The following is a 20,711-nucleotide window of genomic DNA, read 5'->3' as shown; positions in this document are numbered from 1 at the left end:
TGTAATTTTATTTTTTCAGAATTACTGGCATCTCTTATTGTCTGTTTTCATACAAAGCACTTATTGCATCCTTTTATGTGTCTGAGGAAAATAAGAATCTCAACTATAGTTGTCAATCATTATATAAAATTTATGATGTTTTTCAGATGCCGCTGGAGAACCATTGGCTTGAAAAACCATCAGATTCATCTCCTGTACTTCTGGGCCAAGAAAGGTCTGCCCAATCATGTGATAGTCACATGATTCATGCATTGAAATGTATGGTGTGTTGTAGTCTCATTGCAGAGAAATGACGTGCAGAGTTCAGTGGAGTGGGAGGCCAACCAGAAGAGACTCTGAGGTGTACCTGCCTGCAGACAAAGTCAGCATTCGAGGTAAAGGTCCAGTCCTAAAGTCAAGGGAACAGCAATCCATGTGATCAGATGATCCAGGGTTCAGGGAATTTGATGATCTAGGGTCAAGATGAGCAGGAAGCAGCAAGGTAAGGCCAGGAACTACAAGCATAGTTTCCAGCATCTGACTGCTCTCTGCTTAAGGAGGCTGAAGCCAGCTGATTCTCGTTGTTGCCTTTTCCTGTGTCCTTGAAGGCTGATCAGCTGCAGGTGGAGTCGCTCCGGCTTCTCCCCCTTCAGGCTGCTGTTCAGCAGGCGAAGCTGACCCCTGCCCATGACATGGTGTGTCAAGTGGCTTCTTCACCCCCACTCTTTCCTTTTTTTTTTTAAAGATATTTATTGAAGTTTTACAAAAAGAAGAAAATTACAGAATAAAAAAAAACAAGAGAAAAAAAGAGAAAAACACAAAAAATACAAAAATACATAGAAAAAAGATACAAAATACAGAAAAAATATATAGAAAAAATTAAAAACAAATCAATTTTTTCATGTCTTAAATTTCGTTTGCTTATTTCCCTGACCTTATCACACCTCCCTTTTTTGTATTCCCATTCACATGGTTAGTTCAGCAAATCCTTACCCTCTTTCATTTATCTTAACTCTATATCTCAACATATTATAACTATATATTTTCATCCGTTATCAATCCATTTTTACATATTCTTATTGACCTTGTTACTAAGGCCGCTTAATTTCAATCCAACATCATTTTAACGTTCATTAATTTTACAATGTTTCTGCAAATAGTCTTTGAATTTCTTCCAATCTTCTTCCACCGACTCTTCTCCCTGGTCTCGGATTCTGCCAGTCATTTCCACCAGTTCCATATAGTCTATCACCTTCATCTGCCACTCTTACAGGGTGGGTAAATCTTGTATCTTCCAATACTTTGCAATGAGTATTCTTGCTGCTGTTGTAGCATACATAAAGAAAGTTCTATCCTTCTTTGGCACCAATTGGCCGACTATGCCCAGGAGGAAGGCCTCTGGTTTCTTCAGGAAGATATATTTAAATACCTTTTTCATTTCCTTATAGATCATCTCCCAGAAAGCCTTAATCTTTGGGCACGTCCACCAAAGGTGAAAGAATGTACCTTCATTTTCTTTACATTTCCAACATTTATTATTGGGCAAATGATAGATTTTTGCAAGCTTGACTGGTGTCATGTACCACCTGTATATCATTTTCATAATATTCTCTCTTAGGGCATTACATGCCGTAAATTTCATACCTGTGGTCCACAACTGTTCCCAGTCAGCAAACATAATATTATGTCCAACATCTTGTGCCCATTTAATCATAGCAGATTTAACCGTTTCATCCTGAGTATTCCATTTCAACAGCAAGTTATACATTCTTGAAAGTATCTTTGTTTTGGGATCTAACAGTTCTGTTTCCAATTTTGATTTTTCCACCTGGAAGCCAATTTTTTTGTCCAAATTATAAGCCTCCCTTATTTGATAATAGTGAAGCCAGTCTCGCACTTTATCTTTTAATTTCTCAAAACTCTGCAATTTCAATTTGTCTCCTTCTTGTTCCAAAATTTCCCAATATTTCGGCCATTTGGCCTCCATATTGAGCTTTTTCTGAGCCTTTGCTTCCATCGGTGACAACCACCTTGGGGTTTTATTTTCAAGTAAGTCCTTATATCTTATCCAGACATTAAACAATGCTTTCCTGACAATATGGTTTTTAAATGCTTTATGTGCTTTGACCTTGTCATACCACAAATATGCATGCCACCCAAAAACATTATTAAAACCTTCTAAATCCAAAATGTCTGTGTTCTCAAGAAGCAGCCATTCTTTCAACCAGCAGAATTCTGCTGATTCATAATAGAGTTTAAGGTCTGGCAGGGCAAATCCACCTCTTTCCTTTACATCAGTTAATATTTTAAATTTTATTCTGGGCTTCTTGCCCTGCCAGACAAATCTAGAAATATCTCTCTGCCACTTCTTGAAACAGTCCATTTTGTCCAAAATTTGCAATGATTGAAACAAAAATAACATTCTTGGCAATAAATTCATCTTTATAACAGCAATTCGACCTAACAAGGAAAGCTTCAAGTTTGACCATATCTCTAGATCCTTTTTCACTTCTGACCAACATTTCTCATAATGGTCTTTAAATAGGTATAAGTTCTTAGCAGTCATATTAACCCCCAGGTATTTTACTTTCTTAACCAATGTTAAACCTGTCTCCTTCTGAAACCTCTCTTTCTCAATCGGTGTTAAGTTTTTCTCAATAACTTTAGTTTTTAACTTGTTCAACTTAAATCCTGCCACATGACCAAATTCTTGAATCAATTCTAACACTCTTTTAGTACTAGATTCTGGCTCCTGTAATGTCAGTACTAAGTCATCTGCAAAAGCTTTCAATTTGTACTGTTTGGCTCCGACCTGTATACCTTTAATCAAACGGTCCCTTCTGATCATATTTAGCAGAACCTCCAGGACCGAAATAAAAAGCAATGGGGAAATTGGGCAGCCTTGTCGTGTCCCTTTCTCTATCTTAAATTCCTCTGTCACCACGTTGTTTAGTTTGGCCTTTTGTTCTGAGTAAATTGCACTTATACCATTTTCAAACCCTTGACCAACCCCCATCCCCTGAAGATTTTTCTTCATGAAACTCCAAGAAATATTATCAAAGGCTTTCTCCGCATCTACAAAAATTAAGACTGCTTTAGTATTAATGTTCAGTTGCAACTTCTCCAAAATGTTAATTATATTCCTCGTGTTGTCAGACAAGTGTCTACCCGGGAGAAAGCCAGCTTGGTCTTTATGTATCTCCTCCACTAATACTTTTTTTAACCTTTTAGCCAAGATATCTGCAAAAATTTTGTAATCCACATTAAGCAGGGATATGGGGTGGTAGTTCTTAAGTTGTGTCTTTTCAGACTCATTTTTCGGTATAAGTGTAATATAGGCTTCCTTCCACGACTCTGGCGCTTTTTCCCCCTCCAAAATTTCATTACAAACCTCCTTTAGTGGTTGAATTATCCAATCCTTCAAGGATCTATAATATTTTGAGGTTAAGCCATCCGGCCCTGGAGATTTGCCCAACTGCATATTCTGGATGGCACCTTCCACCTCCTGTTCTGTTATTTTATAGTTCAACATTAACTTATTTTCTTGAGAGATTTTTTGTAGTCCATTTGTTTTTTAAAATTGGTCTATATCAAACTCTTTCTGTGGCCCTTGTGTATATAACTGTTTAAAGTACCTCTGGAAGCATTTTCTAATTTCCACTGGATTCTGAATATTCTTTCCTTCCACTTCCAAGTTGGTAATGGTGTTAAGTTTTTGTCTTTTTTTCATTTGCCAGGCTAGCAATTTTCCACACTTATTGGCCGATTCAAATGTCCTTTGTCTCATCTGTTTAATTTTCCATTCTATTTCCTGATTCATCATCTTCGTGTATTGAACTTGATATAACTTTATTTCTCTCAGAATCTCTTGTGACTTTGGTTTCGCTCTCAGTTTCTTCTCACCCTCTTTTATTTTTTCCAAAATTTTGTCTTTTTTCTCATTTTGAGTTCTCTTCTTTATTGCATTCTGTTGAATTAGAAACCCCCTCATAACTGCTTTGCTTGCGTCCCAGATTACTCTTTTTTTCGATGGTGGTGTTCATATTTATCTCAAAATAGTCTATCAAGGTTTTGGTCACCTCTTGATCTCTAAACAAGGTGTCAGTCATCCTCCATCTGAAGGAACCGGTTGGTGTTAATTTCATCTCCATTTTCACAGCATTATGGTCGGAGCAAGTTTTAGGGCAAATTTCCACTTTTCGAGTCTTAGGTGCCAGTCCTCTAGTTATCCAGATTTGGTCAATTCTTGTCCATGTCATTTTGGCTTCAGAGAAGAAGGTTCCCTCTCTACCCACGGGATTCTTTATTCTCCAAATGTCAATCAAGTCCATATTGTCAGTCATCTCAAAAAAGGTTTTTGGTAGTCTGCCATCTTTGGTAACTACCTGTCTCTGCGACTTGTCCATGTTTGTAGATACCACTCCATTCATATCTCCCATCATGATAATGTTGTAATCCATATAGTCTAACAATGTCTCATGCAACTTCTTAAAAAATTCAGATTTCCCCTCATTTGGTGCATATACTCCTACTATCAAAATTTTTTCTCCTTGTGTTTGGATTTCACCCCACTCTTTCCAATGTGCGATGAATGGAGGGCTGAGAAGAGGAAGCCCAAGTGCCGAGTATTCCACACAAACTCTCAACCCAGAATGATCTGTGCATAGGCTTCCCTTTCTCAGATGCCCAGGCTCAACATGTTGACACATTGCCCCTTTCTACACACAGATCCCATTTTGCATGATTAACACCTCAAAAGGGACTGATGTGCCTATTTTTTCTTACTCATTAGATGCCTTCCAAATGCTCACAACCAAATTCTAAGCGATAAGTGATGGGGGGGTGCAATATTATCCTTGCAAGAGAAGCACTATGTTGATAAACGTATGCCTGGAACCTGGAACTATACATTTATTGTGTGAGAGGGGAAAATAATTGCCTGGAAAGACCCTCAGTATAATTTTGCCTCCCTCCATCATATATCTCTGTCCCGTTCTATCTACAGCACAGTGACACTTCCTCTAAATTTTCCAAGGATTCCATAGGGTTATCAGCATATGGAGAAAGGCTAACTGATGGGTTGTAGTAGAAAGGGGGGAAACTGTGCCCTAACAAGAGGGGCCTAAGCAGAATATATGCCTGCCATGGGAAATCACTCTTTTCCCCAAGATGTTTTGTGTCCCCACATTTCATGCCCCTGAGCTACCCAGTTCTGTGTTACTACCAGCCTTCTAATGAAATTTTCTGATTCCTCCCAAAGCCCTCCAAAGTAGAAAGGAGGATAGCCTAGCACACATATGCATAAAGTCATACTGTCTCTCTCTCAGTACCAGGGTCCTTCAACCCTCCCTTTACAGACTCCTCTCACATCCCTTCCAACTATACAATTCTATGTCCGAAATGTTGTCAAACAGCTAGGCATGTTCATGGGTTTGAGAAATGTGCAAGTTCAGCTCAATCTAGAACGCGGCAAATGGAGGAAATTGTTTTTATTGATAATGGAGAGATATAGGCAAATCATAACATAACACAGGCAATTGTGTATGGAAGACACTAGAAACAGTAGAAAAGAAACAAAAAGCTAACTTCAATAGACAAGCCTTACAATGGGGTTGTTATATGCCAGACAGTCAGTCTGAATTACATATTTTAGCGATCAGAAGGACAAAAATTTCTGCTTGGAATTCTGACAGCATCTATAAACAAAAACAAAAACAAAAAACAAACGATTCCTGCCCCACCCACAAAAGATCCCAGGAAAGGGGATATATATATTAGCCCCATGGGAGCTGGCTTCTAGGAACTGAACCAATTTAAGATGCTAACTTCAGTGCAAGTCAGGTGGCCATGACTATTTTTTAAATAAAAAAAGAGCCTTCACTTACTGTGCTAAAGAGATTTCCCAGCTGTGTTTCCTTAAAACGTTAAGGAGTCTGGACTTGCAGAGTTTATCACTTCCAAGTGTCAGCCTCATTGATAAGGCAGGGGTAATTGGTTTGGGCCAGGGACGGTCATTTCAAAATGTACTGGCATCTCACCAAGTGATTTCCATAGCAAAGGACATTGGGCTAATTACCTGGAAATGCACATTTAAACCATTGCTTCCATATCGCTTTCAGCTTACCTGCCTTTAGCATGGCAGAGGGAGTATGTATAATATCAACAAAAATAAAAAATAAAAACAGATCCTGAAAAGGGCATTTTTGTAACAGGCAGTGGGGGGAGGGCAGGGCAGGGGGTAGCCAAGGCTGCATTGTGAAGGTAAGTTCACAGAACAATGCATGAGGAGGTTTCAAGGTGTGCTGATGTCATCCGTCTACACTGGACTTTATGGGATGCTTTCTCCACCATGCATTTCTGCTATCTGCTTGCAGCACTTGCAGCATAACAGTCCCTCTCTCCCCATGTTACTCAATGATAGCAGCACTCAGGACACCAGCACACCACTTTCCACAACCACCGCTGCATGGATGCTGGCCAATGAGTCCTTTCAGATATGTCCACCTTCGCAGTCTTCTGAAGAAGATCTGAACTTTTTCTAGGGGGCTCCTTTCTTCACTGAGCCTCTGTTCTAGTTAGAAAGCATTAACTTGAGAAGTCTAACTTGCTATAATTAGAAACCACCATCCTTGCACTTCCTTGATGGTTTGTGTACCATTCCTTAAAAAAATACCACAACACTCCCAAATCCTTTCTTTAAATAATCAGTTATGCAGCTTCCTCAAATGTTTCCTATGTGGAAAAACATTTGCTTCCACCTTTCCCTCATAAGGCTCACAAGTCTATTGCTCTCAAGTTCCATGATAATTTTAAGAATATTTTTAGGCCACCTTTCAGGGTAGAAAGTCCACTCAAGGAGACTTAAACAAATAGGAAGTAATCAAAACAACATAGGAAGCTGCCTTATACGAAGCCAGAGCACTGGTCCACCTAGCGTGGCCTATGCGGATGGGCAGAAGCTGTCCAAGGTTGTCGGACAGGGGTTTCTGCCAGCCTTACCTGGAGATGCCATTCGGAGCTGGGACCTTCAGCTTGTGAAGGATGTGCTCTGCTATGGTCCTTCCCATAATCAGTGCCAGTTCCAAACACCACGATGTACCACCTTCAAATTTTGAAAACTAATTGTTTTACTTCACCTACAGGACAGCTGTGTATGTTGCAAAGGGCGCAGTGCTGGCGAGACCCCAGCCACCAATCATCTTAATTTGCTCAGAGGCCTCTGTTTAAATTAGCATATGCAAATTCACTTCATGGGCCTATGCCCCTGAGGCTTTTAAGAACCTAGAGGCGCCCCTGTATCCAACCCTCAGGGTCTGCAACTGCAGTCTGCTTCTAGCAAACAGCCTGACTGAAATGGAAGGACATCTCAAGATCTAATACAGTGTGCATTCACAGATGATTCTTGTTTTGCCACTTTATTATTATTATCATCATCATTCATACTACAGCATACATTATAATTATTCCTACTTGCCTAGAGCAATAACAGTTCTTTCCAGTTTACTAGAAAAACTGCTCAAACCACTTGGGTTGATATATAGGTACACATCAGCAGGTAAAACTCCTATTAATTGTATACAGAAAAGCTCGAGGAATAAATTATCAAAAAAGACACGATGACACTTCAAGGTCAGAAGCCAGAAGGCAAATAAAAAGCCCTTTAAAAAGAGTGAAGTTTAATATATTGGTCATCCCACACTGTAGTTTTTCAGGTTTTCAAAATCTCACAGAAACCCATACTGAGAATTATGATGCTAAAGGTCTGTAGCTTGTGTCTGATGCATTAGGCTCATATATGTACTAAAAATAAAATAACACTCTTCCAAAGGTTATTTATACCAAAAGCATCTTTTACAGTTAATTAAAATTTTATTCTCAAATATATCCTGAAAGCCTAATTTTTAAAAAGCAAACTTTTATTTCCCCCCATCTTAGCAGCACTGAATGATTGAAACCTAGTCGAGGACCTTGCAACTAAAATGAAAATATGAGCATGTTATTTCCACTTTTTACTGTGATGGCATTTTATATTCATCGTAAGCACCACGTTTTCAGTCTTGTATTTGAGAAGATTGTTTGTCAACCCGTAGAAATAAGGTGATTGATGATTGAATAAATCATTAGGCATGAAAAGAAGTGTGCTTGCAAAGGATGTGTCTGGGAGAAGAGACAGGTTGTCTCGGAGGCAGGAGAAGCATACTGTAAAAGCAGAAGGCGACTGTTGTTTCTGGCAAAGATTCAGATCATCTTCCAAGGACTTCTTCACCACAGGAGTTTTCAATGTAGGACCATCCTCTGCAAGGGAAAATTCCTGTGGGTAAAAGGGAAATAGGAAAGCATGGCGTGAATTCTTGGAAAGTCGCCAGTTTAGGTACTCTGACAGGGATGGGGAACCTGTGGTGAACCTTCAGATGCTGGACTAGAACTCCCAACATGCCTGGCCACCAGCCATGCCGCCGGGTGGTGGTGATGGGACTTAGTAGGTTCTATGGATTCAGGAGAGAAACCAGAATTCAAACCATGTATTTCTTGGGAACTCAGTACTATTAAATTCTGCAGAAAAGCAGTCATTTCATAACTTGTGGTGGTTGCTCTGCTAGAGGAGCTGGGCTAGAGGAGGAGGATGACCAAATATCATCTGACAGACCCAGGATATATTCCACTGTGAGTGTTTTGTGGCTACTATGATGTTACTGGGTTACAAACCATTTGTAAATTTATTGTTTCCATGGGTGTTGTTATTTACAGTAGCTGTCTGTACCAATACATCATCCTTGACACAAGCCTTGTTGGTTACCTTTATGACAATTCACTCACCATCTGTGGTGTGTGATAAAGGGAATATTTTGCTGCATACCATATTAACTAAGTTATAACCACTGCTTAAAAAAAGACAGTGGGTTTGGTTATTTGGAGCTTCCTTAGAGGGTAAAGATACAGCATTATGTCCTCTGTCAAAAATGTGCATTAGAGTCCATGGAAATGGTGTGCAGGTATATTCACGTACTCTAAAGGAGAAATTGTGCCGAAGTACAGGATTTGACTTCTGAGCATCTTGCCTTTCTGTCTCTTCGACACTATATTTAAAACTCCTGACAAGAGTGTCTTCTCTTACAATAACCAACCTATAAAATCTACCACCCCTGAGACTTAAATACACGCATACACATCACCTTCTTATCTTGCTTAGATCTTTCAGTCTGATCACTAGCCAAAACCCTGGACCAAAAATGACTTAAGAGAAACAGAAATAAGTTGAACATGCAGTTGAAACATGCTAGGGTCTAGCAGGTCCCTACTGCAAGCTAAATAATGCGTATTACATTGTGGTTCTATCCTTCCTAACCCCTTTAAAGAAAGAAGACAGCATTCTCGGCCCAGCAGATGTCTTTGACAGAGATTAAATTTTAACCCATGGGTAGCTCCATGAGAAACGGGTTTTCAAAACCTCTGTGTTCTGAAGGATGCTCCTGAGATGATTGACACAAAGAGCTTGTTAAATTTTAAGTCAGCCTCCTGCTTCCTGCAAGGGCAGGACTGTCAGTTCTAGACACAGAGACGTTCCATCTATTCACAGAGCAGGTAAAAACACAGATAACAACCATGTAAGGTTTCTGTGACACTGCTCCCCATTAGTCTTTCCCACCCATGGCTCAACGAAGGTTTGGGGGCTTTCCCTGCTGGGACTATGTAACATTTCCTAAAAGGATGTTGGATTCAGAGTGTGCCAATACCAACTCCTGCCAGCAAGTTCTGAACTAGGATAGATTTTTTTACTTAAGAGTTACACCTACATATTCAAGCGTTATTTTTGGACATAACTCAGAGGTCAATGTTCTTTCTTTGGTCCAAAAGAACACCAGTTATTCCTTCAGCTCATCATTATGAGGCAGAGACACGGCTATCCACAACTTCTGGCAATCTGAATTTGCTACACGTCTCCAATATCTGCATGCTGGACATAATTATTAGACTAGAACTGCAGGGTTAGATAGGACCGTGAGCATCATCCAATACAGTGGTACATTAGAAGTTGAACGGAATCCGTTCCGGAAGTCCATTCAACTTCCAAAACGTTCAGAAACGAAGGCACAGCTTCCGAGTGGCTTTGCGGCGTTTGGGAGCCAAAACATTCAACTTGCAAGATGTTCGGGATCCAAGGTATGACTGTACAACCCTCTGCAATGCAGGAATATGCAGCTAGCCCATTTGGAGATTGAACCAGTGACCTTGGCGTTATGAGCACCACGCTCTAACCAACCCAGCTAACCGGCAACTGAAACGTAACTCCATGAGATTTAAAGGATATTGTTTTGCCTTCTATACAAATGCCTTGATATTTCATGTGATTTCCACTTTCCATCCGATTCTGCCCAACGAAAGCTTCTAAAAAGCCCCTGCTACAGCTTTTGCATTTGCCTACTTCCTACTTTGCAATGGCCACATTGTATCGAGCTATCTAGCAAGGACCCCCACCTAAGCAGCAAGTTTGAAAGGCTATTATTTATTTTGATGGCTTGCTGAAGTCAGGAAAATAATACCCTCTTTTAAATGCTGTTGCAGAAAAGAGTCAATTTTCATTTTAGTTAGCGACGATCAGGATCTATTCCTAGATTTGCTGAATAAAGATTTAATCATTAATTCCGCGGCGCAAGCAGAGGCATCACAACACTGGAGTAAAAGCAGGCAGGCTTAGATAGATCTTCTCTGCATTGTGGATTCTCCCTTCCTCCCCTAACCCAAGGTGTCTTGTCTCAATATCATTGGACCGTCACTAAACACCTCACTGTGTTCTTCACAATGCAGAAGCTCAGCACCTTCAACCCTAGTCTGGGAAGCTGGGAGTAAATAATTTATTTTTTGTTTTTGGAACACTTGGTCTTAGTCTCAAGCAGAAAGAAGCACAGCAGGAAAGTCAAAGCAGATTGTGGATGTTGGGAGGGAGAGGGATGAGAAACCTAATAAAACCAGTCCCATAAATTTAGGCCAAGCAAAGGTTTCTAGGAAACAAGATCCGAGTTGGTGGAGACGAGACAAGGCGAGCCACACCATGCATAAAAAGCAAATCCTCAGAGCTGATCTCCACCCCTTCTGCCATTCCAAGCATATCTATATGAAAGTGTTTTGTGAGCAATCGGGAAATGGTGCGACCCTGGAGAAATAACTAAGAAATGCGCTCTACTGGCTGGTGGCATCTGTCCCGAAAGGGAACAAAGTGTCTTTTGTGAAGCCTTCTCCGCAGGAAAAAAAAAAAAAAAGCCTCCTAGAGTTTGAACAGCATCCACAGCCTCCCCTGGAATTAAACCCAAAGCAAAGCTTTATTGTTCCCTTTCACTTTGACTGCCGCGTGTGGGGGTGAAAAATCCCAAGAGGTTTTAAAATATTACTGATAGGCTAGGCTTGGCTGCTTTTTTCCCAGGACATGAATCAACTTTATTGCGAAAAACAAAAAGCCATTAGTGTTATTGAGGCACAGACAGTGTCGGTGAATATAAGCAGGGGTGAAAGGGTAAACAAATACTTTCAGCAGCATGAAGATACGCTTCTGCTGTTTTAAAAATGGATAGAAAAGGGATATTTTAAAGAATTGCCCAGAAAGTAGTGTAGCAAAAATTTCAAGCACGAACAAAATCTTAAGAGGTAAAAGATATGAGGCATGCCACTTAAATGTCCCAAATCTCAGGTTTCAAGGGAGGGATGGACTCTGGTCCCAATTCTTGCATTATTTTGGGAACCTTCGCACATGACAGTTTCCCTTAGTAGATTAGATCCTGTCAGTCAGATTCTCAAGTGCCCTAAGCAACGAACAAGCTTCACTGCTTTCAAGACAAGAGACTGGAGGAGAGGTTATAAAAAATAAAGTCTGCCGCAGGTAAGCCGTGCTTACAAGTCATAGCAGAAGACAACTTCATTGCATAAAAGAATGCAAATATTATTACTACTACTATTAATATTATCCATGGAGTTTTCTTGGCAGGGATAATATGAGGGCACAAGGAGAAGGGGACAACAGAGGACGAGATGGTTCGACAGTGTTCTCAAGGCTACCAACATGAATTTGACCAAACTGCAGGAGGCAGTGGAGGACAGGAGTGCCTGGCGTGCTCTGGTCCATGGGGTCACGAAAAGTCGGACACAACTAAACGACAACAACTATTAATATTATTACTTATTAATAAACAAACTCAACATGTCTCAACCACAAGTAGATAAAAATGGAGTACTTTTTCCTAACAGATCTGAAAGGCTGCCCCTAGACTATCACTGCATCAGCTCTAATTGGTTAGACATTTTGAGATATAAAAGTAGATTCCTTATGGGACAAGTTAGAAACAACTTTAATCCAACTGATTTCAATGGTAAGTAAGTTCAATTAACTCAATTTCTATCCAATTCATCACCTTCCTGGTTTGATCCCATAATGTTCTCTGACCGTGAAACACATTGGTTCTGTTGCTCTACAACAGCAAACATAATAAAAGACCTTTACAACTTTGGGGATTTTCTCATCTCTTTGGTTGCCTGTGAACTGGTCAGTACTCCTGTTTCTCAGCTGATGTGACCCCAAAAATATCTCTGAGATATTTCCCTAACATTATGGAAGCATCAAACACATTACTTTGACTTTTTAAAGACTTGTTTTCCTGGCCACAGGACACATCACAACATGTTCTTGTCTCAATTTATCCTAATGATCTTGTGGATTAGATTAGGCAGAGAGATAATGACTTGCTCAAGGCAACCCACAGAAAGCTTCTTGGCTCAGAGAGATATGAATTCTGACCTCCTACTACTCAAACCATATCTCTAACACTTACCAGGACCGCACCATACATTGCGTGCCTGTATTATAAAGTTGTAGCTGCTAGATAAAAAAATAATACCTGCACCATGTCCTCAGAAGCTCAACAACCTTTGCTGATTCAACAGGGTCCATTGGCAGGCGAAGGATCATCATTGCTGTATCGCCTATTCCTTTGGGGGGGACATGGTGAAGGGAGAGAGTCAGCCCTAAATGGGGGGGGGGGGAGAGAATAAACAGAGAAGTTTTCAGACTTGCCTTTAAACCTGTGAATTACAGTAGGAAAAGGGATTATTACTGCATGTAATGTCAAGGCCGATGGTGTCCACACATTCACACCTGAAGTATGAATACCTAGCTCATAGAGTTAGGCTGATGTAAGGTATATTCAAAATGACATCAAGAACTTCCCATCAAAGGCAAGGTGATGGCCATTAAATGGCTAAGCAATGCTTAGCTCCAAGCACACGCATGCACCATATTCTAATCCAAAAAAGATGGTGCTTTCAGTAGTTGCCTTCACTATTCTTCTACAACTTCCACAGCCTCAGTGAGGGAGGAATACGGCTGCTTACTGCTATTGCTAAAAAGAAAACATCCCTTGGCTTAAATACTACTAGCCTCCCAAGTTAGACCGAGAGCTGGCAGCTGTTCTGCAGTGATTAAAGGATCACTCATCTTCTAGTGCCTTGCCTTGGCTGTGCATTACACAAAGTTTTTTTTATGCTATTATCACATAGCTCAGTCCCACTAGTTTTAAGGATTCCATCAAGTTAAAGGCTTCTTTAAAATCCTCAATTCATTTTTAATCTTAAACCATTGATCTCTCTCTTTATTTCTTAACACTTCTTCCTAAACAAGGTGAATCTTTATGAAACACCTTGGCAAGGTTCAGCTTAAACAGAAAATGATGGTTAAAGACATTCCACGTCAGGCTATTCATTCATTTAGGCCTAGGCTGGAGTCCCCAGAAAGCCACTGCCAATCAGAATACACAGTATTGATCTCCCCACCACTTTCTACTAAATCCTTTAAAGTGGAGACAGCAGGAACTGAACCTGGGCCTTTCCATATGCAAAGCACACCTTCTAACCTTCAGCTAACCACAGTTTGCCAAGATATTCATACTCATGGAACAATGGTTTGCTTAAGGTTTCAAAGCAAAACAGGAGCAATCCTTGACTGCAAATCCTGGCCTTTTCTGTACAACTATAGTTTATGCAAACCACAGTTTCCTGAGTTCAGACACCACAGGAAAGCTACGATGCCACCACAGTGACATGGATTGAACCTTAGATCTTCTTTTTTTAAAAAATAATACTTTATTTGGAATTCAACAATAACAAAGGAAAAACCCACAGTAATTGCTACATCAATTCATTACAATTAACCAATTTTAACAATATATAAATAGTAATAGAAAAATTACACAACATCACTTTGAACTTACTGAAGTTTTCATATGACACTTTTATCTCTTTATCTCTTTCTTAAGAAATCAAAAAGAGAAAGACCAAGAAAGGAGGCACAAAAAAGAAAAAAGAAGCGGAAAAAGAAGGGGGGGGGGAGAAAAAAGAAAAAAAGGGGAAAGAAAAAAGGAAAACAAAACAAAACAAACACATTTGACTTCCGATTAGACTCCTTGTGTTATTATTTCTATTTTTTCACACACAGTTCCAAATTATTGTATTGCTTTCTTTGTTTTCGTCAGATATCACAAAACATTATATTTGTTGTTTTACAAGGATCATTCCATTTCTGCCAGGAGATATTTGTTATTGTAATGTTTTTCCAGATACTCCTTAAAGATTTTCCATTCTTTCTGTACTTTATGTTTTGGATAACCTCTCATTCTCCCTGTCATCACGGCCATCTGTAAATATTCTATCATTTGGACCTGCCACTCATTTATTGTAGGTTTTTTGTCACTTTTCCAGTTTCTTGCAATTAAGATCCTGGCTGCTACTGTTGTGTACATAAAAAGTGGTCTAATTTCTTTTTTTGATTTCTGGTGACATTATTCCCAGGAGGAAGGTTTCAAACCTTGGATCTTCTACAGGCAAGGCATGTGCTCTATAGAGCTACACTCCCTTCACACCAACAGAAAAACTGGTATCAGGCATTCCCTCTTCCCAGGGAACCCACACCTGTTCTCCAAAGTATCCTAACTGTTGGAGTGATATAGTATACAGAACAAGTATATCGGTCTGAAGTATAAATAGGATGTAAAATCAGATAACCATTTTGGGGGCTTCATGCAATCTATGAACCTGTTTTTCCCCACTGTAAAAGTGTGTTGGGCAGACTAACAGTGTGTTATACCTTGAGCACAAACTTGTGTCTTGGTTCAATGAATTGTGTTTGCGGGTGGGAAGGAAGGAACACAGCTCACCCAAGTAGGCCAGGATTTGCAGCTGGAACAGCCAATTAACACATCTGGTTTTTTTCAGGTTAGCCTTAAGGAGAGGGGGGGGAGTTTGTGCAGACTGAGAAAGAGCCTCTCACAGTAATTAAGTGAATTGGGGTTGAATAAACTAATACACAGAATCAATGAAGATAATGAGAAGATGAGATGGGAGTTAACAGAGCAGGCAATAAAAGTGAAGCAGATGTGGAGAGGAGGCAGTATCTAAGCATGTTGTAGAAATAAGCAAGAGGAAAATGAGGAGCACCTTTCCCACCCAACGCAAGGAATCTGGTTAAATCTATACACATTTGTGAATACAAAATCTGCCTTTCTCATGAGACATCTGCTTGTGGCATGACCTGCTGTGCTCCAGCTGTGAACAGCTTTCAACAGATATGCATCCACATCTACCAACACTCAGGGAAAGGAGGGCAGCGACCAATTGCAGCAGACAGGTATAACAAAATAAAAAGCAAAGCAAAGCAAAATGAGAAAATTAGACCAAGTTAGGGAGCATTTGTATTCCCAGCATGAACACTGGCCATCTCATGGTCCCTAGAGCATTGGGCAACCACTTTGTGTAAACCTGTAAACAGATGTTACTCAACTTATGGGGCAGACCAGCCTCTTGCTCTCATTTGCCTCTTGCTCAGCAGAATAGCAAAAGCTAAGTCTCAGGCACTGTGGTTCCTTATGGAAAGTGAAATATCACATGAGTGCACCCATAGCAATAGGATAGGTGCAGAGTTAGTGTGATGGGAGAGGAAGGCAGAGACTTGGAGGTTCAGTGGGACTGCAGACTGCCCCTTGAGCAACAAGGCCCAAACCAAAATAATTCCCTCTGAGAAACCACAGCCTTCATTCCCCCTTCTACTCCTCGCACTTTTAATACAGCATGATTTTATTGCCATGTTCTGGCCGTCAAGTTTATGTAGCTTTTTGTTGTTGTCACTGTCACTGCTTGTACACCTGCATGTAACCATAAAGGTTCAGGGGGAAATCAACAGGCAAAAGAGAGGTGGCAGGAGGGGTGCAAGTGGCACGTCCAATCTGTCGCAATCCATTTCTGCAGAGCGGCAGCAGAACGCTTGCTAATGCAGTGAAGATCCCGGCAAGTCTTGAGCGTTTTGTGACACATGGCGAGATGCTCCCCAGTGTATTCATCTTCCACACAGTCTATTTTACTGCCTATCCATCATCTGGAACAGGCAAAAAATGATAAAGAAAAACCCACACCAACCAACCAACCAACCCCCCTTCAAGGTGTCTTGAGAATGAGTTTATGTAAGATATCATTCAAGCACATATAGCTGTAAAACTACTGCTAGAGGAGAAATGCTGGTGGGGGCGGAAACACAGGTGGGATATTGGAAAATATTTAACAGCCAAAGGGGAGGACGCGGCATCAGGAAGCAGAAGCAGGAGACAAATTCAGGAGCTAAAAATCAATGAACTGCTTTAAGGGCACTTACAGATTTGATAAAGATTGTAGTATGTAGAGACTGAGGGCATTTCATGAAAATGTGGCCCCATCAACAGCCCCATATATACTCCCTTGACTCTCCAGTTGTAATCTTAATGGTGGATCATGCTAACTCAGAAAAGAAGTGATGCAAGGCTGCTCAGAGCCCAGCCTTCCACTCCAGCCTCACAACTGGAAATGGAGTCACAATGGCAATTCCTCTGGCCTGGCAGAAAGACTGTGCTGCAATGCACAAGGAACATATGGCCCAATAAGTTCATTTTAATAGAAAGGAAAGGATCACACAGACTTGAAGCCCCACTGAAATACAAGTGTAAATGGGAACTCCAGGTGCATACCAGAGTTCCCATACCCATCACAGGGAAAGATGGTAAGTAACTCTTGAGATATTTCATCATCTGACAACTTGAACCTTATGCTATTCATTGAGTGACACCAACAGTAACAACATGAATCACCATGACCTTGTTAGAGGTGCATCTCAATAAGGATTATGAAGGACTGGTGTACACTCAGCACCCACAGTCTACGTGTACTAATGTCTACAGTCTACACCTTGTTTTCATAGAGTCATAAGTGTTAGAAGTGTCGAGGGCCATTTGGCCCAACACCCTGCAATCCATGAATCTTTTGCCAGTGCAATGTAGGAATCTTTTGCCCAACGTGGGGCTTAAACCCACAACCCTGAGGTTAAGAGTGTCATGCTCTACTTCCTGAGCTATCCACAGGGCACCTATGTTACACCTATGTCTACCCTTTCTCAACAGTACATTGGGAGTCCTTCCTCATTCCCCCTTTCTCCATCCCAGCACTAGTAGTTTGCAGGTACCTACTTTGAAAATATCCCTTTAAGGTGGAAATGCTGAGGAAATATAGGGAGCTACTGTCCGGACTCAACCTACATATGATTCCAACTGCTCCCAATACATTAATTGATCTGGATGTAATGGCTTTCCCTTGGAGACAGCTGGCATTTAGTTTTAGTCATATTGGTCTTCTATAAATGATTTTAATGGTGTTGTTGGGAAAGGGACTTGAAGGCACTGAGATGCGGGAAAGGGATGTGCACCTGGTCAAAGTGCTCAGACCCTAAATGAAGCAAATGATGTCATATGCTGAGTGGCCATTTATGGCCACACAACCAAATATACTGGAAATGGGATGATGGAGTCAATGACCTCATCCTGTTCTTTGCTTACACAGCCAGAGGTGGTGAGGGCAACATGAATAACTCCATCAATTTACTTTCCTATATTTTTTCATGGAAGCAAAATCATTTCCCTTAGTTGTTGGACTAAAGAGGATTCCAGAATAGGATGGGGAGGAGCAGAAGGAATAGCCTTCCTGTTCTAGGAAAGGAAAACAGTTCAAGGCACAGGAGGAAAACTCTCTCTTCATACTATGAGCTGCTTCATACACTAGAGTTTTTCTATACAGATTGGCACTTCTGTGTAGAAAATGGCTGCTGTGTCAGTCGGGGTTTTCCCTTCATACCTGTATATGGCAAAACGGCACATATTTATATTGCGTTCTTCTCACGACAGTAGAGCTTTGCCACAAAGAAACACATGAGTTGGAGAGGAAGAGAAGGGGGGGGGGGACTTGCAGCCCTTGAACTGTTTAGTTGAGTGGGGACAGGGGTGGTCTGAAGAATGGATGGGTGGGTGGGTGGTCGTGGCACCTAATCCCTATAATCTCACCTAAATCCCAGCAGAGCCACCACCAGCCTCCCTCAGGCAACCAAAGCTCCCACCAATGCTGCCTCAGAAGTCTGTCTTATTTTGGAAAGAACTCAGCTGCTGTGGCTGAAAAGGGAGGTAGGAGAACCCACCCATCCCACTTGGAGAAGCAAGGATGGACACTCTGGGTTTCCCACTGGTATTGAAGAAGATTCCTGGCACATGATGTGTGGATGGGGAGTAGGAAGAGTTCTGGAAGCAGGAAAGAGCAACTAGGAAGGGCACAGGGAGGAAACCAAAAAGGGACTTTTGTGCTCTCTAATGGCATGCTATGCTGGAAGGTAGTGATCCATGTCTAAAATGAATGGTGCTGGGGCTGAAGCCCAAACAACTGTCACATCATGACCTTGCATGTTTCTAAATTTGCATGTGGGCATGGATAACTTGCAATTGCTCAGTAGTCAAGATAATGTGCTCCTCGCATACTCAGAGGTACTTTCTCTCACACATTCAAGGGCCCAGCCCTGGTAACTGAAAACAGATCCCTAAGAGCCCTGGTACAATGAAGCACCATTCTTTTTGGGTGGTGGAGTTCCTTATTTCATTTTTTGGTACCAAAGGTAGTGTGTATACACACCCAATCCATTGCAGGTAACTCGCAGCTTTGGGAAAGATCCATGAGGGCTCTGGTAGTGTCCTAGAGCCCTCACGGTTCAGCGCTTGCCCAGCTTTGGGAAGGCGGGGTGGGGGTGGAGAGCTCTAGGACCCTGTCAGAGGCTTGTGCCTCCTTCTCAAAGTCCATGGGCCTCACTTACCTGGCTCTGGGCTTGGGGTATTAGGGCTCTGGGATGCTGACTGGGGCAAGTAAGCTCACAATCATCACACAGAGAGAGATTTGCTTTAAAGGGGTAGCCAGTGAGAAAATGGGGCTGCAGCAAAATGTCCCACACAATCTTCAGACATGAGCGTTCTGCTATTGTCATCAACAGAGTGGAGTGGACACGCCAGAGAAACGTTTGGAGGCTACAGTCCCAGGAAGGTGGCGGAGTTTTACATATTGATTGACAAAAGAAAGCATCAGGCAAACACCTCCACCCTCCACCCCTCTTGTGGCTGTGACCTGTGGGTGTGACAGAGTATGTGAACTTCTCTATGCATATCCATGCAGAAAATTAGACGTGTGAAGCAGCTTCCAGGTTCTTTGTTTCAAAAAACACAAGCTTGAAATGTAGAGGGGGTGGGCACGTTCACAGCAGCCCTGTTGGAGGCAGCAAAAAACGCAGCTGTTCCAAAAGCAGCTCACAGACTCTGCCGTGTGTGGCGCATTCTCACCTCAAAAGCTCTCAGAACAATTTCTGTACATTATACGCAACGATGTTTCTTTGGAACGGCAGCGCGTGTGCCACTCATTAGCATGTCACCAAGAGCAACATCTGCAGTGATGAGCCAGAATTATTATTAGTGCTCCTTCCACCCAGCCCCTCTTTTATCACTCCCCCTTTGCCTCCAAAACTTATTTACCAGAAAACTGACACTCTCACTGAGGAGATCTGATTCTGGGAATCAGGGAATATGACAGCATTAGTAGAGAAGCTTCCCAAAACCATCTGATGCTCTTTATTAATTTAGAATCCCATGAATATCAATGAAAAATTGAAGAAAAGAGGCATAAGATGCTTGTCTCTTGTGAGAGGTGAATGATGTGTCAGGTTTCAGTCATTTTGCATGTCATATTATTTTATTTTTTGCTCTATGCACTGTGAGGCTAACATAGACAAGCATATTTCAGAGGAATAAAATGATTTCTAGGTTGTGATTTCTGTATGGTCAAAACTCCAGATTGGGCCAGTACATTTAGTACTTGGGTGGCCTTGCAAAATAAGGAGATGACACAGTTGCTTCCTGTTTCCTGTATGTAGCACTTTTACTGCTGACCCACCTTCTCCTTGTTGACCACCCACAGGACTATACTGTCCCCAGAGCCCGCAATTGTCAGCAGCACACATGTCCAGAACTAACTTTGCTGCTCTGCAGAACACAGAAGTGTTGGCGTTTTATTCCATACCACAGTGCTGTTAACAGCCTATGAAACAGAGATATACATGCAGCTGATTAAGACCTGTCTCTGTTGGATCGAACCAAGTGGTTGTCTAGCACTTCTAAGGCCTGCTTCAGATGTAATGGGGAAACCCTATATTACTGCTAGATGGATGAACATCCCTGACCCCTCCCATACTTGCTGCTCCTGGTGTGCAAAAGATAAGAGGAGGTTAAAGCAAAACAGATACTTCCAAAGTAAACCATATGTTCACATACACATGTAAACAGTCCTGTTCATATTCAAAAGTGGCTTGTTTAATT

The 20,711-nt window shown here is 41.4% G+C and overlaps 1 protein-coding gene and 1 long non-coding RNA gene across 3 annotated transcripts in view; one reads left to right on the top strand and one right to left on the bottom strand.

Moving 5' to 3' along the window:
* Positions 1-693, top strand: part of LOC310757837 — an 89,493-nt gene extending 88,800 nt beyond the window's left edge. The window contains exon 3 of the long non-coding RNA XR_014545494.1: positions 147-693. This is a non-coding gene — a long non-coding RNA (uncharacterized lncRNA). The remainder of the gene's footprint in view (positions 1-146) is intronic.
* Positions 694-5,453: 4,760 nt separating this feature from the next.
* TRIM44 (tripartite motif containing 44) overlaps positions 5,454-20,711 on the bottom strand; it is an 87,509-nt gene continuing 72,251 nt past the window's right edge. The window contains exons 5-6 of one of the 2 annotated variants that reach the window (XM_083602798.1): positions 12,864-12,990; positions 5,454-8,290 (exon numbers count right to left, since the gene is read on the bottom strand). In XM_083602798.1, the coding sequence (XP_083458924.1) occupies positions 12,903-12,990 (88 nt within the window). In that variant the 3' untranslated portion in view covers positions 5,454-8,290; positions 12,864-12,902. Of the gene's footprint in view, positions 8,291-12,863; positions 12,991-15,082; positions 15,238-20,711 lie in introns of those variants that run through there. The other variant, XM_083602799.1, reaches the window with a different exon arrangement.

This window comes from Podarcis filfolensis (genome assembly GCF_964270895.1).
Source record: "Podarcis filfolensis genome assembly, chromosome: 1".
Classification (NCBI taxonomy): domain Eukaryota; kingdom Metazoa; phylum Chordata; class Lepidosauria; order Squamata; family Lacertidae; genus Podarcis; species Podarcis filfolensis.
Note: the sequence above shows the minus strand (reverse complement) of the source record. Positions and strands in the feature narration are given on the sequence as shown.